The sequence below is a fragment of the Carcharodon carcharias genome, chromosome 8 (assembly GCF_017639515.1).
Source record: "Carcharodon carcharias isolate sCarCar2 chromosome 8, sCarCar2.pri, whole genome shotgun sequence".
Classification (NCBI taxonomy): domain Eukaryota; kingdom Metazoa; phylum Chordata; class Chondrichthyes; order Lamniformes; family Lamnidae; genus Carcharodon; species Carcharodon carcharias.
In genome coordinates this window covers 41955864-41975502 of record NC_054474.1, presented here as the reverse complement: position 1 = coordinate 41975502, position 19639 = coordinate 41955864, and the positions used below count along the sequence as shown (strand labels likewise).

The 19639-nt window shown below is 43.3% G+C and overlaps 1 protein-coding gene across 6 annotated transcripts in view; it reads right to left on the bottom strand.

Moving 5' to 3' along the window:
* Positions 1–19639, bottom strand: part of LOC121281135 (pterin-4-alpha-carbinolamine dehydratase 2-like) — a 60810-nt gene that overhangs the window by 4225 nt on the left and 36946 nt on the right. For 4 of the 6 annotated variants that reach the window (XM_041193849.1, XM_041193852.1, XM_041193848.1 and 1 more), the window contains one exon: positions 389–469. The exons of 1 other annotated variant lie outside the window; for it this stretch is intronic. In XM_041193849.1, coding sequence (XP_041049783.1) covers positions 389–469 — 81 coding nt within the window. Of the gene's footprint in view, positions 1–388; positions 470–10472; positions 10530–19639 lie in introns of those variants that run through there. One more of the 6 variants, XM_041193853.1, reaches the window with a different exon arrangement.

Here is a 19639-nt window from a genome sequence, read left to right as displayed (position 1 = left end):
CGCTGTTAGCTACAGGGCTACTAATGGCCAAGAGCCTTTGATCCTCCTGTGCAGATCTCAATAACAAACATCAAAGGAAAGATTCAGAGCCAACCAGCAGTAGCACATTAACCAAATAGCAATGTGTCTGAGAGCACAGCAATGCATCTGAGAGCACACTAGTTAGACTTGTAGTATCTTACAAGTTATGTAACCAGCTTTGTAGCTTTTTGGGGAAAAAATGACCATGTTGCTTTGCAATGTTGGAGACATATGGTACATAAACACATTGCTAGTGATGCAAAACTGGGTTTGAAAGTAACAGGTTACATGCTGCTGCAGACTGAATGATTTATATGTATAGAATGTGCTACCTTTTTGCTCTCAAACTCACCAACATTCACATTACCTTGTGGTACACATTGAACCATTCAGGGTGATGATTCAGTTTCTCTGCCTGTAAAGCCACACGTGTCATAAACCCAAAGGCCTGGAATGAGATTTTTTTTAAAAACATTAACAACTTCAAACAAAACTGCTTAGAAAACTATCAATAAAGGGCAGATTGAATAAATAACTCAAGTTTTGATAACTTTCTGGTGTGTGGCAGGGAACTTTTGTTTACCCTCCAAAATAAAGTGTCCAGTTTTTATGGACCAGATTTCCCATCTCAATAGTGACAAACGTGGTGATGCTCACCGCTAGTGAGGGCACTGCAATTTCCAGAGATCGCACCTATGCAGAAACCTGGAAGTTGCTGTGTACTTCAACATGCATTCCTCTGGAACCCACTAATGGTTCAGTCAGGAATCAATAGAGAGAGAGAGGCTTTTGACTGTCCACAACTTTCACGGATTTTTACTTGCAAGGAACGAAGGCCTCAGAATTTAGTTTTAAACAGCAAAGGGGTGAGGAGGGAGCATTTACCCACCTTTTTGGAGATTTAGTAATCTGAGCAAACTTGAACGAACTGCAGACAGGAAAAAGAAAATAACCTGATCTCTTTTGATGAAGCCCATCCAGGGCTGAGTAACAATCCTGGCCCAAGCCTCACATCTGCTGGGGTCTGTCCCTCAGGTAGCAATGGCACAAAGCTCCTCCTCCCCACCCCCACCCACCTCCCATTATAAACTTTTAATGCTCTTATAACAACTTTAAGTAGTGTCATACTCTTAAAATATTTGAAATTTAAGATTAAAAAAAAACTCACATGCTACTGAATTGAAGGCTGACTTCCAGGGGAGGTCTTCAGTTCATGACACTATTGAGTTCTACAAATTCTGGACTGTATGAGATAGTTATGTTTTAAACTGTCTTTTTTGATTCAAGGTAAAATTGAGTAATTTGGAGAGGGGGAGAAGACCTCCAACGCGATGTGTCAGGAGACAAATCCATGTTGTGGAGACAGAAACTCAAATTGAAACTTATCAAAGTCAAGTACAATTTTAACACCTTGACACAAAAGGAGGCAGCAGCTGGTCATGCTGCGCCTGAGCTTGCAGTCTCTCTGAGTTAGTCAAATGAGAGGTTTGGGAGAAGGCAGCTCACAGCAGGTGCTGCTATGTCAAGCCATGAAAATGGACTGATCTCAGGTTAACCGCCAAGCAGAATGCTGGCAAGGAGGAATTTGCAGTCTGAAGAAATGAGGCTTGTGAAGAGTTAAAGACCACAGAATCACCAGGGAGTACCTTGCTACTAGATTACGCTCAAAGGGTTGATTGAAGGGGACATTTCTTTAAGGGACACTGGTAGATTCACCCTCATGGGGCAGGGAGTACAGATCCTGTTAAATCTGGGAGGACCTCAGGACTTTAAAAACAAGACTACATTTCTGTTGAGGATGTGTCAATGTATAAATTTGTCATGGGATTTTCAGTTGTGTTAAGAAATTAATCGGAAATACCTTTTCTGCAGTTTAGTTCATTAATTGCCTACTAAGTAATGTTTAGTGAGTGCTGATTTTAGTTTGTTTGTTACAGTAAATGTCTTAAAATATGAAATCGTGTTGTCTGATTGTGTGTGTTGGTTATTGGGAAATGGATTTTCCTTTTTAAAAGTCACTTCACGGGGTCATAACACTGGGGTAGGCTACACTAATGATGGAAGATCTTGATATTTCTCCAGATACTAAGCCCTGCTGCACCAAGAAGAGGAAGTGCTGGCCGTAGCCATCAAACCAGGCACCCACAAAATTTGTGCCATTATTTAAGATTAATGTTGAGTCATGAATATAGGGGACTTCATCAATTATTTTTGCATCAAATAATAGATTTAAAACATCTCTAGGCCTTGTTTGCTCCTAGTATTTCAGGATGCAATGATTTTTGATGCCAAGGGTTTCTCAAATTAATAGTGCATAGCTCAGTTAAGTGAGTGGGCAAAAATCATAATGGCCCAGATTTTGCGGTCAGCGATGTAGCAAAGGCGTTCATCGGTGACCATGAAGAAAATTGCCTATGAATATCTAGCCATCTCTGTGGTGTGTGGATTTCCCCTATTCCAATGTCAGTTTCAATCTGACAGCAAGTCAAGGAATCTCCAGGCTTCCTGCAACAGTGATGTTATCAAACAGTAAGCAGCCAATCACACTAAAGTATCCTGAGGCAGCACATCAAAGTGAAATACACCGATTAAAATATTAGAAGTGAAAGGTAGCATGAAATAAATGAATGGGACATAAATAAGGAATTAAAATAAAGGCCAAAATATCAAAAATCAAATATAAAAATATTTTTAAAATGGGGAATTTTTTTTGGAAAACATCAAAGTTTTACACTATTATTTAGAATGTCTTTAGAGAGAGTTTCCGGCAGTAATTTTATACTTAGTATATGGCTAATAATCCAGATTCACCCTATTCAACAAAGTGTAACTTTTTCCAACTTGTTGTTTAGCCTAGACTAATAGCATAAAAGGGCAGGTTCTCATCAATTCAGTGATTTCTAAATGACTGCAGTCTACAAGGACTTCAAGAGGGCACCCTATGGAAAAGTGCATGGAGAATACCTGACGGCAACCAGTGTTCCCTCTAAATTCTTTTTACTGTCCACAGCAGCTTGTTGCATTGTGTAGTCCCTTTAAGATTGACGCACAGCCACATACATCTTAAAGGGAACATTGTTATGCTTGGTCTGCTCACTCCCCCACACAGCACATTGCTGGTTGCTGCATGGTTGTGCACTGCATAGTTTAGAGGGAACACAAATAGTGACTTCTGGATTTCCGTGTTTAACTGCTTACAAGCGGTCTCAAGAGGTTGTTGCCAGGTCGATCACAGACAGTTTCAACATCACTACTACTGCAAACTCCGGGCCAATTTTCACTGTCCTGGTGATTGGAGTAAATCTAATAAATATACAATTCCAGCCAATTTACACGAGGACCTGTTTTGCGGCATTAAAAGATTTGAGGAGAAATCCCAAGATATTGGCTAGTTCTGGTATGTCGACATCTGGTGCGAACGTAAATCCAGGAAAACTAATGACTATTTGGTACTAAAAGAACCAGTTAGTTGTTCACAGACCAGTTTCTATGATTTGTCAACAGCATGTAAACATAACAGGAATAGAGTTTCTGCTAAGTTGCTCTGTTTTTAATTAGTGCATTTGCCCAAAAGTTGCTAAGGATCATGAAATTTCAAGTGCAAATCTACTTTCCATGACCTTTTGTTCCAGTTTAAAAGGAATCACACGAAAAGCTAGCCACATCCACAAACCTGGCCCTGGGTCAGATTAATCACCATAACAAGTTTCTGCCAGTTGTCTTTGATGTGCTTTTAAAATTAGTCTGGTTCTGTTGGGCACACAAGACTTTAATAGGCAAATGAGTTTGAGCGCTAAGTTGAGATAAAAAGCATATTTCTCAAAATTCTCTGGACAAGGCAGTCTGCTTGATTGGCACCCCTTCCACCAACTTAAGCATTCACTCCCTCCACCGACACAGAGTGGCAACAGTGTGTACTACATACAAGATACATTGCAGCAACACACCAAGGCTCCTTCAACACCACCTTCCAAACCCAAGACCTCTACTGCCAAGAAGAACAAGGGCAGCAGCCACATGGGAACACCACCACCTGCAAGTTCCAGTTCAAGTCACACACCGTCCTCACTTGGAGCTATATCACCGTTACTTCACTGTCGCTGGATCAAAATCCTGGAACTCACTTCCTAACAGCACTATGGGTGTACCCGCACCAGATGGACCGCAGCTGTTCAAAAAGGTGTCTCAACCCTGCCTTCTCAAGGGCAGTTATGGATGGGCAAAAAATGTTGGCCTTGTCAATGGCTGCCACATCCCATGAAAGAATATTAAAAAAATTGGCCATGTGTGTGTTCAGATCAGTGATTGTACCCAAGGCAGGAACTCTACATTAAGCTCCTTAATTTGTAGGCAAAAAGGGAAGCTTAATGAATTCTATCTTGGCAACCAAACTGAACCATCAGATCAATCTTTGGAACAACTTTGCTCAGAACACCAAAAAAAAAATTGATAAATATTTTGACAACTTCATAGAATGATACAGCACAGGAAAAGGCCATTTAGCCCTGAAAATTTCACCCCTTCAAATACAGATCCAATTTCCTTTAAAAGGTATTTGTGAATCTGCTTCCTTTCAGGTAGTGCATTCTAGATCATAATATCGTAATTCACTGTGCAATTTTCTGCTTCCTCGTGCTGCCTCTGGTTCATTAGCCAATTACCTTAAATCTGTGACCTTTGGTCATCAATGGTTATGCTGCTGGAAACGGTTGCTCCTTATTCATTAGATCAAAACAATTGATGAATTTGAACACCTGTATCAAATCTCCCCTTCAACTTCTCTGCTAGGAGGAGAACAACTTCAGTTTCTAAAGTCTCTCCATGTAAATCAAATCATTTATGTCCAGCAACATTCTACGGAATCTCATCCGCACCCTCTCCAAGGCTTTGACATCCTTCCTAAAGGATTGACCCCAAATCGATAGCAAGAAATGATGTAAGGTCAGATGATGTAGAATCTGTGTGGGTAGAGTTGAGGAACCGCAAAGGTAAAAAAACCATAATGGGAGTTATGTACAGGCCTCTGAACAGTAGTCAGGATGTGGGGCACAAGATGCACCAGGAGAAAGAAAAGATGTGTAAGAAAGGCAAGGTTACAGTGATCATGGGGTATTTCAATATGCAGGTAGACTGGGAAAATCAGGTTGGTAGTGGATCCCAAGGAAAGGAATTTGTGGAATGTCTACGAGATGGCTTTTTGGAGCAGCTTGTGGTGGAGCCCACTAGGGAACACGCAATTCTAGATTTAGTGATGTGTAATGAGGCAGATTTGATAAGGGAGCTTAAGGTGAAGGAACCCTTAGGAGGAAGTGACCATAATATGATAGAATTTACCCTGCAATTTGAGAGGAAAAAGCTGGAATCAGATGTAACAGTATTACAGTTGAATAAATGTAACTACAGAGGCATGAGGGAGGAGCTGACCAGAATTGACTAGGAGATGAGCCTAGCAGGAAAGACAGTGGAACAGCAATGGCAGGAGTTTCTGGAAGTAATTTGGGAGACACAGCAAAAATTCATCCCTAGGAAGAAGAAGCATACTAAAGGGGGGACAAGGCAACCATGGCTGACAAGGGAAGTCAGGGACAGCATAAAAGCTAAAGAGAAAGCATACAATATGGCGAAGAGCAGTGGGAAACCAGGGGATTGGGAAACCGACAAAGACCAACAGAGGACAACTAAAAAAGAAATAAGGATGGAGAAGATTAAATATGAGGGTAAACTAGCCAGTAATATAAAAGAAGATTGCAAGAGTTTTTTTAGATTATATAAAGAGTGAGGCAAAAGTGGACATTGGGCCACTGGAAAATGACACTGGAGAAGTAGTAGTGGGGAACAAAGAAATGACGGAGGAACTGAATAGGTACTTTGCGTCAGTCTTCACAGTGGAAGACACGAGTGACAACCCCAAAGTCCAAGAGAGTCAGGGGGCAGAGGTGAGTAAGGTGGCCATTACCAAGGAGAAGGTGCTAGGAAAACTGAAAGGTCTGAAGGTGGATAAATCGCCTGGACCAGATGGATTACACCCCAGAGTTCTGAAGGAGATAGCTGAAGAGAAAGTGGAGGTGTTAGTGGTGATCTTTCAGGAATCACTGGAGTCAGGGAGGGTCCCAGAGGACTGGAAAATCGCTAATGTAACCCCCCTGTTTAAGAAGGGAGTGAGGCAAAAGATGGGAAATTACAGGCCGATTAGCCTGACCTCAGTCGTTGGTAAGATTTTAGAGTCCATTATTAAGGATGAGATTTCAGAATACTTGGAAGTGCTTGGTAAAATCGGGCAAAGCCAGCATGGTTTCATAAAGGGGAGGTCATGCCTGACAAATCTGTTAGAATTCTTTGAGGAGGTAACGAGTTGGTTAGACAAAGGAGAGCCAATAGATGTTATCTACTTGGACTTCCAGAAGGCCTTTGACAAGGTGCCGCACAGGAGGCTGCTCAGTAAGATAAGAGCCCATGGTGTAAGAGGCAAGGTACTAGCATGGATAGAAGATTGGCTGTCTGGCAGGAGGCAGAGAGTGGGGATAAGAGGGTCCTTCTCAGGATGGTGGCCAGTGACTAGTGGAGTTCCTCAGGGGTCAGTGTTGGGACCACAACTTTTCACTTTATACATTAATGATCTAGATGAAGGAACTGAGGGCGTCCTGGCTAAGTTTGCAGATGATACAAAGATAGGTGGAGGGAAAGGTAGTATTGAGGAGGCGGGGAGGCTGCAGAGGAATTTGAACAGGTTAGGAACATGGGAAAGCCCAAGCGGCAGATGGAATACGTGGGGAAGTGTGAGGTCATGCATTTTGGTAGGAAGAATAGAGGCATAGACTATTTTCTAAATGGGGAGAGAATTCAGAAGTCTGGAGTGCAAAGGGACTTGGGAGTCCTAGTCCAGGATTCCCTTAAAGTTAACTTGCAGGTTGAGTCGGTAGTTAGGAAGGCAAATGCAATGTTGGCATTTATTTCGAGGACTAGAATATAAAAGCAGGGATGTACTGCTGAGGCTTTATAAGGCTCTGGTCAGACCACATTTAGAATATCGTGAGCAATTTTGGGCCCCGTATCTCAGGAAGGATGTGCTGGCCCTGGAGAGGGTCCAGAGGAGGTTCACAAGAATGATCCCTGGAATGAAAGGCTTAACATATGAGGAAAGTTTGAGGACTCTAAGTCTATACTCAATGGAGTTTAGAAGGTTGAGGGGGGATCTGATTGAAACTTACAGAACACTGAAAGGCCTGGATAGAGTAGACGTGGGGATGATGCTTCCATTAGTAGGAGAGACTAGGACCTGAGGGCACAGCCTCAGAGTAAAGGGAAGACCTATTAGAACAGAGATGAGGAGAAACTTCTTTAGCCAGAGAGTGGTAAATCTATGGAATTCATTGCCACAGAAGGCTGTGGAGACCAGGTCATTGAGTGTATTTAAGACCGAGATAGATAGATTCTTGATTGGTTAGGGGATCAAAGGTTATCGGGAGAAAGCGGGAGAATGGGCTGAGAAACTTATCAGCCATGATTGAATGGTGGAGCAGACTCGATGGGCCGAATGGCCTAATTTCTGCTCCTATGTCTTATGGTCTTATTCCAGATGGACCGAACCACTGTTTTATAAAAGGTTCAACATAACTTCTTTGTTTTTGTACCCAATGTCTATTATGAAGTCAAGGATCCTTTAGGCAGAATTTTTGACCTGCGGGCGGGCACATACCTGACCTGAACCGGGAGTAAAATAGTGCGTGATGACATTGGGTGAACGATATTTTGCTCAGCGGGCATGCGTGGGTGCCGGAGCAGCGCCTGCCATTAATTAAGTGGCACTTAAGGCCCTTAACAGTCCAATTGACTGATTTTTCCTTGATCGTTCGATTTTCCTCTCATCACACAGAAAAATGGGCAGGCAGCCAGCCAACATTTTCACAAACCTCATCCAAGGGCAGGATAAAAAGGGTCAGCATCATTGCCAGTGTGCATAGTCAGGAGTTTTGGAGATAGTTTGCAGCTGGTTGCTTATTGGTACTTCTCAGCTTCATCTCTGTTCAGGGCTTCATTCTTAGTATTTCCAGGCTTCATTTCAGGACTCATGGTTTCTGCCCGGCCCCCAGTGGATTCAGATAGTGTGGACTCTTCCAGGTATCAGGCAGCTTTCCCTTAATCTGGTAATGGGGATTGCGGTCTCCGCTGGAGGCACCTCGGAGGAGGAAGAGAGGGGCAGTAGGGAGAGGAGGCCAGGTGTCCCAATGCAGCTTCTAGGGGAGGGACCTATGGGAAGAGAGGTGCAGGCACAAAGGATGCAGGGCCAGCAGGTTGTCCAAGGTGGAAGAGCAGAAGACACTACTATCCTGCTGCCAGGGTTTACAGGCAGCGATGCAGCTAACACAATAATGTCCGAGGTGTAGTGCTGAAGGAGGCTCCGCCTCTCAAGGGAGAGCATGACCTTTATTTGCCAGATGATTGGGCTGAGATCAGCTCCGACTGTGTGGGTGGACACCCCATGCCAATGGCTCTGAAGGTCACAGTGGCCTGCAACTTTTATGCATCTGGCTCTTTCCAGGGGTTAGCGGGGATCTATGTAGAGGCTCCTAATCAGCTGTCCACAGTTGTGTCAAGCTAGTGACAGAAGCTCTGGTCAAGCTGGTATTCTTCACCACATGAATGAGACCAGCCAGGCTGAGCGAGCTAGAGGCTTTGCAACGATTGCAGGGTTCCCCCACCTCTAGGCTGCCATAGACTGCACAAATGTGGTCATCAAGGCACCAGCGGGTCAGCTGGGTGCCTTCGTCAACAGGAATGCATTCCACTCCATGAACATGCAGATTCTGCAAGCCTGTGCAAGGTACCCTGGCAGTTCCCATGACGCTTACATCCTGAGACACCCCCAGGTGCTGGGCTCTTCAGTGCTCCAGTCCAACTGGATAGATGGCTGCTGGGTGACTAGGGCTATCTGTTGAATACGTAGCTCATGATGCCTCTCCGTCACCCAAGAACAGAGGCACAGCAATAGTACAACAGGAGACATGCCTCCACAAGGGCGGTGCTAGAGAGGACCATAGGTCTCCTCAAGGTGCGCTTCCGATGACTGGACCATTCTGGGGAGTATTGTGGTGCTCCCCCAGGATTGGTGTCACTGATAGTGGTTACATGCTGTGCTCTCCACAATCTGGCACTGGCAAGGGGGGACACACTGGAGGAAGAGGGCCTTGAGGCAGCTGCACAGATGAGGAGTCCAGTAGTGAGTCAGATGAGGAGCACATGAGGAGAATGCTGAGGGAGTGGAGCCAGACCTCGGTAACCTCCAGGCAGGCAGGGACACCAGGAACGCCTTGATCCAACGCTCCTTCAGCTAGGTTACCCAAGATCAGCTTCAAATGCATGCCAGGGCTGCCTCCTCCATCCCGGATGTCTGAAAGGATCTTTTCATTTGAACACAAAGAACACTCGGTGCCTGTATAATAAAGTTCAGAGCCACCTATGCCCAGCATTACATATTGGCATACCCTGCACCAATAGAATAAGAAGGTGAAGTGTACTCAGACCATGAAGACAAAAACACAATTTATGTCATTCTGACAAATCAATAATGTTAACAGAAATGTTTCTGGTATTCAACAACAGACCGGTATACATAAAGTTAACAAAATTGAACACAAAATCACCCATGACCTTTCCCTCTTGTGCCCATGGTGCCTCCTCCATTGACAGAATGGCAACTCTCATGGAGAGACAGCTCCAGGGACAGAATGCTACATCTAGGTGCTTCTCCCTCGCTGGCACCGGCATTGGAGATAGCCTGCTGACTCTGCTGTCTTGTTGGCCTTGATGAACTTGGCGGTTGTCCTCTGGCCAGTGGAGCCTTGGGAGGGTGCGGCCAGCGCCACATTGGCATCTCCCCAGTCGCCACAGCCTCATGAGATGCCACAGTACGTGGTGGATGGGCGGAAGAGCTGCTGCCGTCATCCAATGGGCCCTAAAAGGAGCCCGCAGCTTGTGCGCCAATGTGAGGTCGCTCTGGACCTCCCTGCTCACCATTGATGGACGGGCACCTAGGTGGGATACTGGGTGCCTCATGCATCTCCCACACTGACACTAACCGCCTGAGGTCATTGCATGTGTGAGGGGTTGCAGGTCCGAGCGCATTCCCAGGACCCCCTCATTCTGTCCCTGGAGCTGCCATTCTCTCTTTGGAAGAGACAGTGCACTCGGCTATGACGGTCAATGCAATGCTCATGCTCCACATGGATTCCTCCATCACGAAGACCATGGCACACAGACCCTCATGGATCTCAGCCAGATCTTCCTGCACATCTCGCTGGACATCCAGCATCTGTTGCCTAATGGACGATTCCAGAGGCTCATCAGCCTTCGACTGAGCATCATCCTGGTCCCCAGCAATCCTCCAACTGCAGGCGCTCTGGGCACACTCTGCCCTGCACCCTGCACCTCAAGTGAGTGTGAAGTGCCCTCACCATTGTGCACCCAGAAACTAGCTGCCGCTCTAATGCCCACTGAGGTGCTGATATCTGCGCTGGTGCCTGCTTCAGAGACCCGGTGTGACGCAGATGCAAATGATGCCCGGTGGTTCTCCAATGTCAGGGGCACTTTGGAGTCCAGAGATCGAATGCTTGCTAGCGAACCTAAAAGGGAGAAGAAAGACATGTCATTAGTTAAAGTCATCACACTGTCACTGTGCATGCCAGGCACCCTGGTGAGACAACAGAGACAATAGAACCATAGAACACTACAGCACAGAAAACAGGCCATTCGGCCCTTCTAGTCTGTGCCAAAATATTATTCCACTAATCCCATTGACCTGCACCTAGTCCATAACCCTCCAGACCTCTCCCATCCATGTATCTATCTAATTTATTCTTAAAACTTAAGAGTGAGCCCGCATTTACCACGTCAGATGGTAACTCGTTCCACACTCTCACCACTCTCTGAGTGAAGGAGTTCCCCCTAATGTTCCCCCTAAACCTTTCCCCTTTCACCCTAAAGCTATGTCCTCTCTTGTTTATTTCTCCTAATCTAAGTGGAAAGAGCCTACTCGCATTTACTCTGTCTATACCCCTCATATTTTCGTAAACTTCTATCATATCTCCCCTCATTCTTCTACGCTCCAAGGAATAAAGTACTAACCTGTTTAATCTTTCCCCTGTAACTCAACTCCTTAAGACCCGGCAACATCCTAGTAAATCTTCTCTGCACTCTCTCAATTTTACTGATATCCTTCCTGTAGTTAGGCGACCAGAACTGCACACAATACTCCAAAGTTGGCCTCACCAATGTCTTATACAACCTCACCATAACATCCCAACTCCTATACTCAATACTTTGATTTATGAAGGCCAGTGCGCCAAAAGCTTTCTTTACAACCTTGTCTGCCTGTGACGCCACTTTCAGGGAACTTTGTATCTGAACTCTCAGATCCCTTTGTTCCTCTGCACTCCTCAGTGCCCTACATTTACTGTGTATGTCCTACCTTGGTTTGACCTTCCAAAATGTAACAACTCACACTTTTCCACATTAAATTCCATTTGCCATTTTCTGGCCCACTTTTCCAGTTGGTCCAGATCTCTCTGCAAGCTTTGAAAGCCTTCCTCGCTGTCCACAACGCCTCCAATCTTAGTGTCATCAGCAAACTTGCTGATCCAATTCACCACATTATTATCCAAATCATTGATATAGACAACAAACAACAATGGTCCCAGCACAGATCCCTGAGGCACACCACTAGTCACAGACCTCCAGTCTGAGGAGCAATTATCCACTACCACTCTCTGTCTTCTCCCACACAGCCAATTTCGAATCCAGTTTACAACCTCTCCATGGATACTAAGAGTCTGAACCTTCTGAACTAACCTTCCATGTAGGACCTTGTCAAAGGCCTTACTAAAGTCCACGTAGACAACATCCACAGCCTTTCCTTCATCTACTTTCTTGGTAACCTCCTCAAAAAACTCTACAAGGTTCGTTAAACACAACCTACCACGCACAAAGCCACACTGACTATCCTTAATCAGTCCTTGGCTTTCCAAATAATTATATACCCGATCTCTCAGAACACCTTCCAATAATTTACCTACTACTGACGTCAGGCTCACAGGCCTGTAGTTACCTGGTTTACTTTTGGAGCCTTTTTTAAACAACGGAACAACATGAGCTACGCTCCAATCCTCCGGCACCTCACCCACGGCAAAGGACATTTTAAATATTTCTGCCAGGGCCCCTGCAATTTCTACACTAGTCTCCCTCAAGGTCCGAGGGAATATCATGTCAGGCCCGGGGGATTTATCTACCTTTATTTGCTGTAAGGCAGCAAGCACCTCCTCTTTAATCTCTATATGTTCCATGAAACTACTGCTTGTTTCCCTTCCTTCCTTATACACTATGCCAGTTTCCTGAGTAAATACTGATGCAAAAACAAAACTGTTTATGATCTCCCCCATCTCGTGAGGCTCCACACATAGACGACCACTCTGATCTTCAAGGAGACCAACTGTGTCCTTTACTATCCTTTTACTCTTAATATACTTGTAGAAACCCTTCAGGTTTACCTTCACATTATCTGCCAAAGCAACCTCATGTCTTCTTTTTGCCTTCCTGATTTCCTTTTTTTGGTATTTTCTTACATTTTCTATACGCTACAAGTACCTCATTTGCTTCTTGTTGCCTATACCTGCTATACACCTCTCTCTTCTTCTTAACCAGATTGCCAATATCCCTTGAAAACCAAGGTTCACTATGCCTGTTAACTTTGCCTTTAATCCTGACAGGAACATGCAAACTCTGCACTCTCAAAATTTCACCTTTGAATGCCTTCCACTTACTGAACACATCCTTGCCAGAAAACAACTTATGCCAATCCACTCTTCCTAGATCCTTTCCCATTTCCACAAAATTGGCCTTTCTCCAATGTAGAATCTCAACTCGAGGACCAGACCTATCCTTATCCATAATTAGCTTAAAACTAATGACATTGTGGTCACTGGACCCAAAATGTTCACCTACACATACTTCTGTCACCTGACCTGTCTGGTTCCCTACTAGGAGATCAAGTATTGCATCCTCTCTTTATATTGATTTAGAAAACTTTCCTGAACACATCTGACAAACTCCAAGCCATCCAGCCCTTTTACAATATGGGAATCCCAGTCAATATGTGGAAAGTTAAAATCTCCTACTATCATAACTTTCTGTTTTTTACATCGGTCTGCTATCTCTCTACAGATTTGATCCTCCAATTCTCTCTGACTATTGGGCGGTCTATAATACAACCCTATTAGTGTGGTCACACCTTTCCCATTCCTCAGCTCCACCCATATGGCCTCTGTAGACCAGCCCTCCAGGCTGTCCTGCTTACGCAAGACTATGATATTTTCCCTGACTAGTAATGCCACTCCTCCCCATTTCATCCCTGCATCATGGTGCCCTCATTTTCCAATGATCAACTGCAACTCCATGTTCAAGGCTCATATCAATGAAGATACTACACTAGAATGGTTGCACAAGCTGAAATTCTCACCTCTGTGCACTGCACTCTTAACTTCATCTGGCAGCCCCGCCTCTCCACACCCGGTTGCATATGTGGTGTGCCGGCTCTCAATTTCCAGGGCATCTTGCTCATACCTCAAGAAGATTAGGAGGCTAGCGGGGCCTCCACTGGTCCATGACCTTTCCATATTGTTGTGGGCAGTCTTCTCCTGAAACAACAGAGGAGCATTGATTAGTCCACTCTGTACCTGCAGCACCACTGCAGCCTGGCCAACCCCAGCTGAGGAGCACCTGGCAGGGCACTTCCGAGTTGTGGCCCTCGAGCCATAAGGCACTCAGTCCAAGCAGCCAGGGCTCACCCCCTTGGTCAGCTCCAGCATGATTAGCAGTTGGCACTTGGACTCTAGCACCCCTGAGGTCCACGGGGGGGTACAGCCACACCTTAACACACTTGCACACTGACTTATGCCAACATGGTACTCATCCTTCCTGAGCACAGCAGGTCATTGAAGCACTTCCAGCACTGCACCCAGGACCACCGCTTCACACCATGGCTGCTGACCAGCGCTGCTCTCTTGGTGAGGTGTGGTGGCCTCCTCCTCCCCCCATTCCTGGAGACAAGTGTGTCCCTCCTGGCAGCCAACTCCTCGAAAAGGACAGCGAGGCACTCAGAGAAGCGGGGGGGCCAAGTGCCCACCTGACCTGCCCTCCCGTCTGCAGCATCTGGCCGCACTTGACTCCATTGCAAACGTTCAGGAGATGTTCTCCATGGCAGCCTTCCAGCGGCTGCCTGGGCCTTTTTCAAACCAGCAGCTAGGTCACCATTGGACCCGGCAGCCGACACGCCCCTGTTCGGCCCTTCCCGGCCAGTGTGAAGCCACATTTCATGCTGGGCGGGCCTTAATTGGCCTGCCAGCATGAAATCGTGGTTGGGTCCAATTGCGGGTGGCGGTTTGCTACGTGGCCGCTCCCAGGTCCACACACCAGACCTGCCCGACGAAGGGAAGATCCTACCCTATAGGTTTTTCTTAAAGAAGCAGCAGCACAAATTGAGAAGGCTATGTTCAAAGACTGGTTCGTATACACCCCCAGATCTCTCTGTTCCAGAACTTCCTTTAAAACTGCGCCATTTAGTTTATATTATGTCGCCTCATTCTTCATACAGAAGTACATCACACCTCTCGATGTTATATTTCATCTCCAATGGTTTGCTGCATAGCCTTGATCCTCTCACCAAGGCAAACTTAATTAGTTTTGTTTCCAGCCCACATTAAATCACTTTGTTACATCACAAAATATCTTCATCCAATAGACCAGATTGGAAATTTCCGACATTGCTCCTTGGAGACCCGCCACAAAGAGTAGGCTGGAGTAAGTTACCCTCTAATTCGGAATTCTGTGGGAAAACACCAGCACTCCAAACAGCTATAGTCTAGTTATAATTACAGCAACAAAATTAGTTCATTTTGGTTCACTATGGCAATTGCTAAACATCATGCTCAAAAAGCATTTTAGGAATAAAATAAACACAGCAATAAAGAAAAGCAAGCAAAACAAAATGGGCAATTTAACAAAATAGAAGTGGCTGTTCCAGGGTGTTTTACAGCCATTTTAATTTTATTCAAAGACCACATGCATGGCTTCAAATAATTAGCAATTTTTATTTTTACAGCCACAGTTTAGATTGAAATTTAACACTGAGCCACATAAGGAGACATTGGGACAGATGACCAAACCTTGGTCAAAAAGGTAGGTTTTAAGAAGTATCTTAAAAGGATGAGAGCGAGATAAAGACACAGAAAGGCTTAAGAAGGGAATTCTAGAGCTTAGGTCTTGGCAGATGAGAGTACTTCTGTCAATGGTGGAGTGATCAAACTCAAGGATGCTTAAGAGGCCAAAGGGTTGTAGGGTTAGAAGAGATTACGGAGATAGTGAGGGACAAGACCATTGAAGGATTTGAAAACAAGGACAAGGATTTAAAAATTGAGGTATTGTTTAACTGAGGTCCATTGTATGTCAGTGAGCACAGGGATGATGGGATTACATTTAATATTTAAAACTAAATTTTAATATCCATTATACTAAAATGTTTAATGTTTTAGGTTACTAGAACAGTGGTTTTTACTTATAATACTAGTGTTAAATTATTACACACCACCATTAAGGATCTATTCAGTCAATTCCATGTGGCTCGAGTTATCGTCATTGAAAATAGAAGTATCTAGAACAGAAAAAAGAACTTTCAACCAAATAAGCTCTCTTAGCTATTTTAATAACAGAAACACTATATAGTAATAGAAGATTTTCTGTTTTTATCCCATCCCCTCAAATGTGGCTGCTGACTAGCTTTCCAGTGATTGCTCTGTAATTACTGACCATAGAACTTTCTGGCAATTACATATGGATATGCAAGCATACTTTCAGGAAGCTTCAAATGTCCATGGAATCAACTTCCATGTTACAACACAAACTATTCTTTGTTCCCAAAATAGAGATTTTTTTTTCTTTCTGATATCTGGATCAAATTTCCATTCATCATCAATGGACAGAAAAATCAAGTCCATTACTTGTCTCTATTTGTGCTAAATAAGCCATTCGGAGGTGGCAGAGATGGTTAAATCACAACTCCTTTAATGACAGTTTGAATTACTAACAAGTTGTTTTCCAATCTTTCACTATTATGACTATTACAAGTTTAAGGATTCCCTTAGGTATTCTCTCAGACACAGCAGGACCAGTCACTCACTTTCCCAACGGGTCTGAGCATCTTGCTTCCCAAAATCTAACTAAACAATGGCTTAACTTAGGGGTGTGCCATCAGGGCCCTCTTGTGATGTGAACTGGATATCATAGTTCTTCACATGCTACCTCGCGCACACAATCTTTGGAGGCATTTATTTGCTTAACAAAAGTCTGTGTTAAGTGAATTTGCCTGCATTACATACGTATCCTTCTAAAATTAGTGTGCATGGCTGAAATGGCATCAACAATTTCTACCGGTCAACATTGCTCTAAACAATTTCTAATCACAAGGCCTAGCCTCCTGCATTTTAGCTTCCAGTTCTAGGCTAATAGCTGTGCATCAGACCTTTGTTCAGAGCTTAACAGCACCCTGTCATCCCCCCAAAACAACACTGTCACCTTCTTTTCTGTTAATTCTGATACCAGCAATCAGGACAATAGGATCTCTGACACCTCAAAATGCAGGGATTTGCTGGCACGCCTGTCAAATCAGGCCAACTACCCACTCTCATAGTAATATTGTATCTGCAGATATCTTGCCATACCCACATGAATAGAATTACCCTCATGGTAGTTTAAATGTTTTTGGACAGCCTCAAAACAATTATAAATGATTTCACATCCCTAGTCACTCAAGGAAATGAGCTTGGGAGGAGAGGAGATGCTTATGGTATCACTTCGAAAGAGGCAGAGTTGTACTAGTCCCAAATTGGTTTATCTGGCTTCAGTGCACATTCGTTAATACCTGCAGCCTGTGGTCTTTTTTCAAACCCTTCCAAATTAACTTTGTTTTAAAACATAACCCCTAAACATAAAATGTGTCCTATATCAAAAGTATTTCTCTAGCTGTAAAGCACTGTGGGACATTGTGAGGTTGTGGAAGGCACTATATAAATACATTTTTTTTTTAAACTCAACCCCAAATATTATTCATGAAGAAAGCAATCAAAAGAGTTGCAATTCAACCTTTTTGTTTTAAAATGCTTTCATAAGCAAAAGCACCAACATAAATGTGCTAGTAAGCATCATGACAACTGTAGGACACATTTCAAATAAGAGCCCTATAAAACTAAGTGATTCAAGTAATTAAAAATGAGATTCACAGTACAAACGTAAATATTTACAATAAGCTTTCATGCCAAAACACAGTGAAATCCTTCTTTCATGCTATGCAATACATTTGATTTCCCCTGCAAATGTTGGGCAAGCTGCATAGAGAATGCATAGTCTTTGGTGGCTTTCTAGATTAGCTAATAACTATGCTGTCCTTGTATACAGTTATACTAAATTGCAATACTGGTGTTTGGCGCTATATGAACGTACCATCAGTATAGGGCACTTTTATAAAACCAAATAGTAAATAGAAGATGATGTATTGATAAGGAAAGCACTATGAACATAGTTGTGAAATAATCATCGTGAAACCACAGGTACAGAATGATGCGATTGATACAATTTTTTTTTCAATGTTCAGCTGTCAATTCTTTAACCCAACCAAATTTTGTCCAAAACAACACATCATGGTTCTCAGTACCAGTGCCTGGGAAGAGAGGTCAAGCGTGGAGACCAATGCATGACCATAGATGATCATTCTCCCCACACTGAAAGCAACAAGACCAGGTAAGAAAGCAGGGTTGCCGTCATACAGTTCTAAGTATTTTTAACCAGTTACAGATATTTTCCTACTTATTAACAGAAAAGTACTCAACAAACTCTCAGAATAACGTCACAATCAATGGGTCATTAAAAAAAATTAAACTCAGGAATCTTTATTGTACTAATCTTAGCAAATAGCTAAACATTAGCTCAAAAAAAAACGTGTTTTATGCTCACATTCCAAAATTAGGGAACGGAAAAGGAAAAATCCTTTTAAATCTCAACGCTTTAATAGCTAGAGCTGCCTAACTGTCATATAGGGCATATTCTCTCAAAATTCTCCAAACACACATTTATTAAAAGTACAAAGATATGAGAGAATATATCTTCCCACACACCCCCAGTGCCCATATAGTACTCCGGCTTCCTGCCTTGTAGAAATCTGAACTGAATTCGATTCCAAGTCCAGAAGCAAACGATCACGCTAACTATGCATCACCCAGCTCGCTAATTTTGGATTTACTTCATTTTAGTCTGTGTTTCAATTCGCTAGATGAACAGCCTTTCACAAAAATAACTCCCACCAAGAAAATGAGCACCAGCAATTTAAAGACTAATTTCCCAAAGCAATTCTCATGGCAGTCTTAATTAATTCATGTTTAATATGCCTCAAGAAGGTACCTTTTGGCCAATGTACTCTAGATGAATTCCTACACTAATCAGGTAAATTAGAAGTCTATTATTTAAGTGGTGTCTTATTATCCTTTAAATATTTGCAGTGTAGCAGCATACTAACTTCATTGAGTGTAGCTGGCAATAAAAAGGAAAGAACATTCAGATATAGTCCTGTACTTGCGTTTCATACTTAACCATGTTTGACATTTTTCACATCTTGTCATGTGATCTATCATTAAGTGTAATTACTTTGCATGGTATCTGTCTTGAGACCCAATTAAAGTAATTGTCGGATTCCGGCAACAAGACCTTCCTTAATTTGGCTACAGCCTGTACTTCTTCAACTTTGATTAAATAAAAATTTAAGAAGCTATAAATTATTATTAAATGCTCAGTCATGGTGCATCAGTACTCATCTGAAGTATACCAAAGGATCACATTTCAAACCACAAAGAGCTAAAATTTGGCTACCGGTCACTTGAAGATTTGTGATCAAAACACCAGCCAAGCAGCAAGACTGCTGATGCAGCCTTCTACGTATAATTGAATCTTCAGGATATAATTGAAGTAATTTGGGCATGTTAATCAGACACAATAACTCAATGTTACAGAAACAGAGCTGTAATCAAAAAATTGCAATGGGGTGGGGGAGAATTACTGCAAGCCAGATGTATGTTACTTTAGCTCTGGTATGACATTATCTGGAGCTTTTTATGATGGAGACGCATAAGCTATGATGACATTGCACAGTACACCCCAAAACGTGTTAAGATATTGGTTTCAAATCTATGGTTATTTGCAAATCTATGGTTATTTGCAGAAGGTGCATAGCCTCAGCTGCGCTGGCAGTGTGACACCAGATAGATACAATGAGAGAGAGAGAGAGAGACAGTGGAGGGAAAATCACCCTGGGCAACTTTTTTAAAAATCTGCCCACTAACAACCATTTGCAGAAAAATATTGAGCAAAGAACAGTTTATTTCCAGCCAAGCAATACTGCATGGAGAAAGGAATGGGAGCAAAATAGCAAAGCAAAAATGGCAGACTTACTGAGAATTTGGTGTACAGCAAACTAAAGTTATATCATCATAAACAATGGCAATTTTAAAAACAAAAAACTGCGGATGCT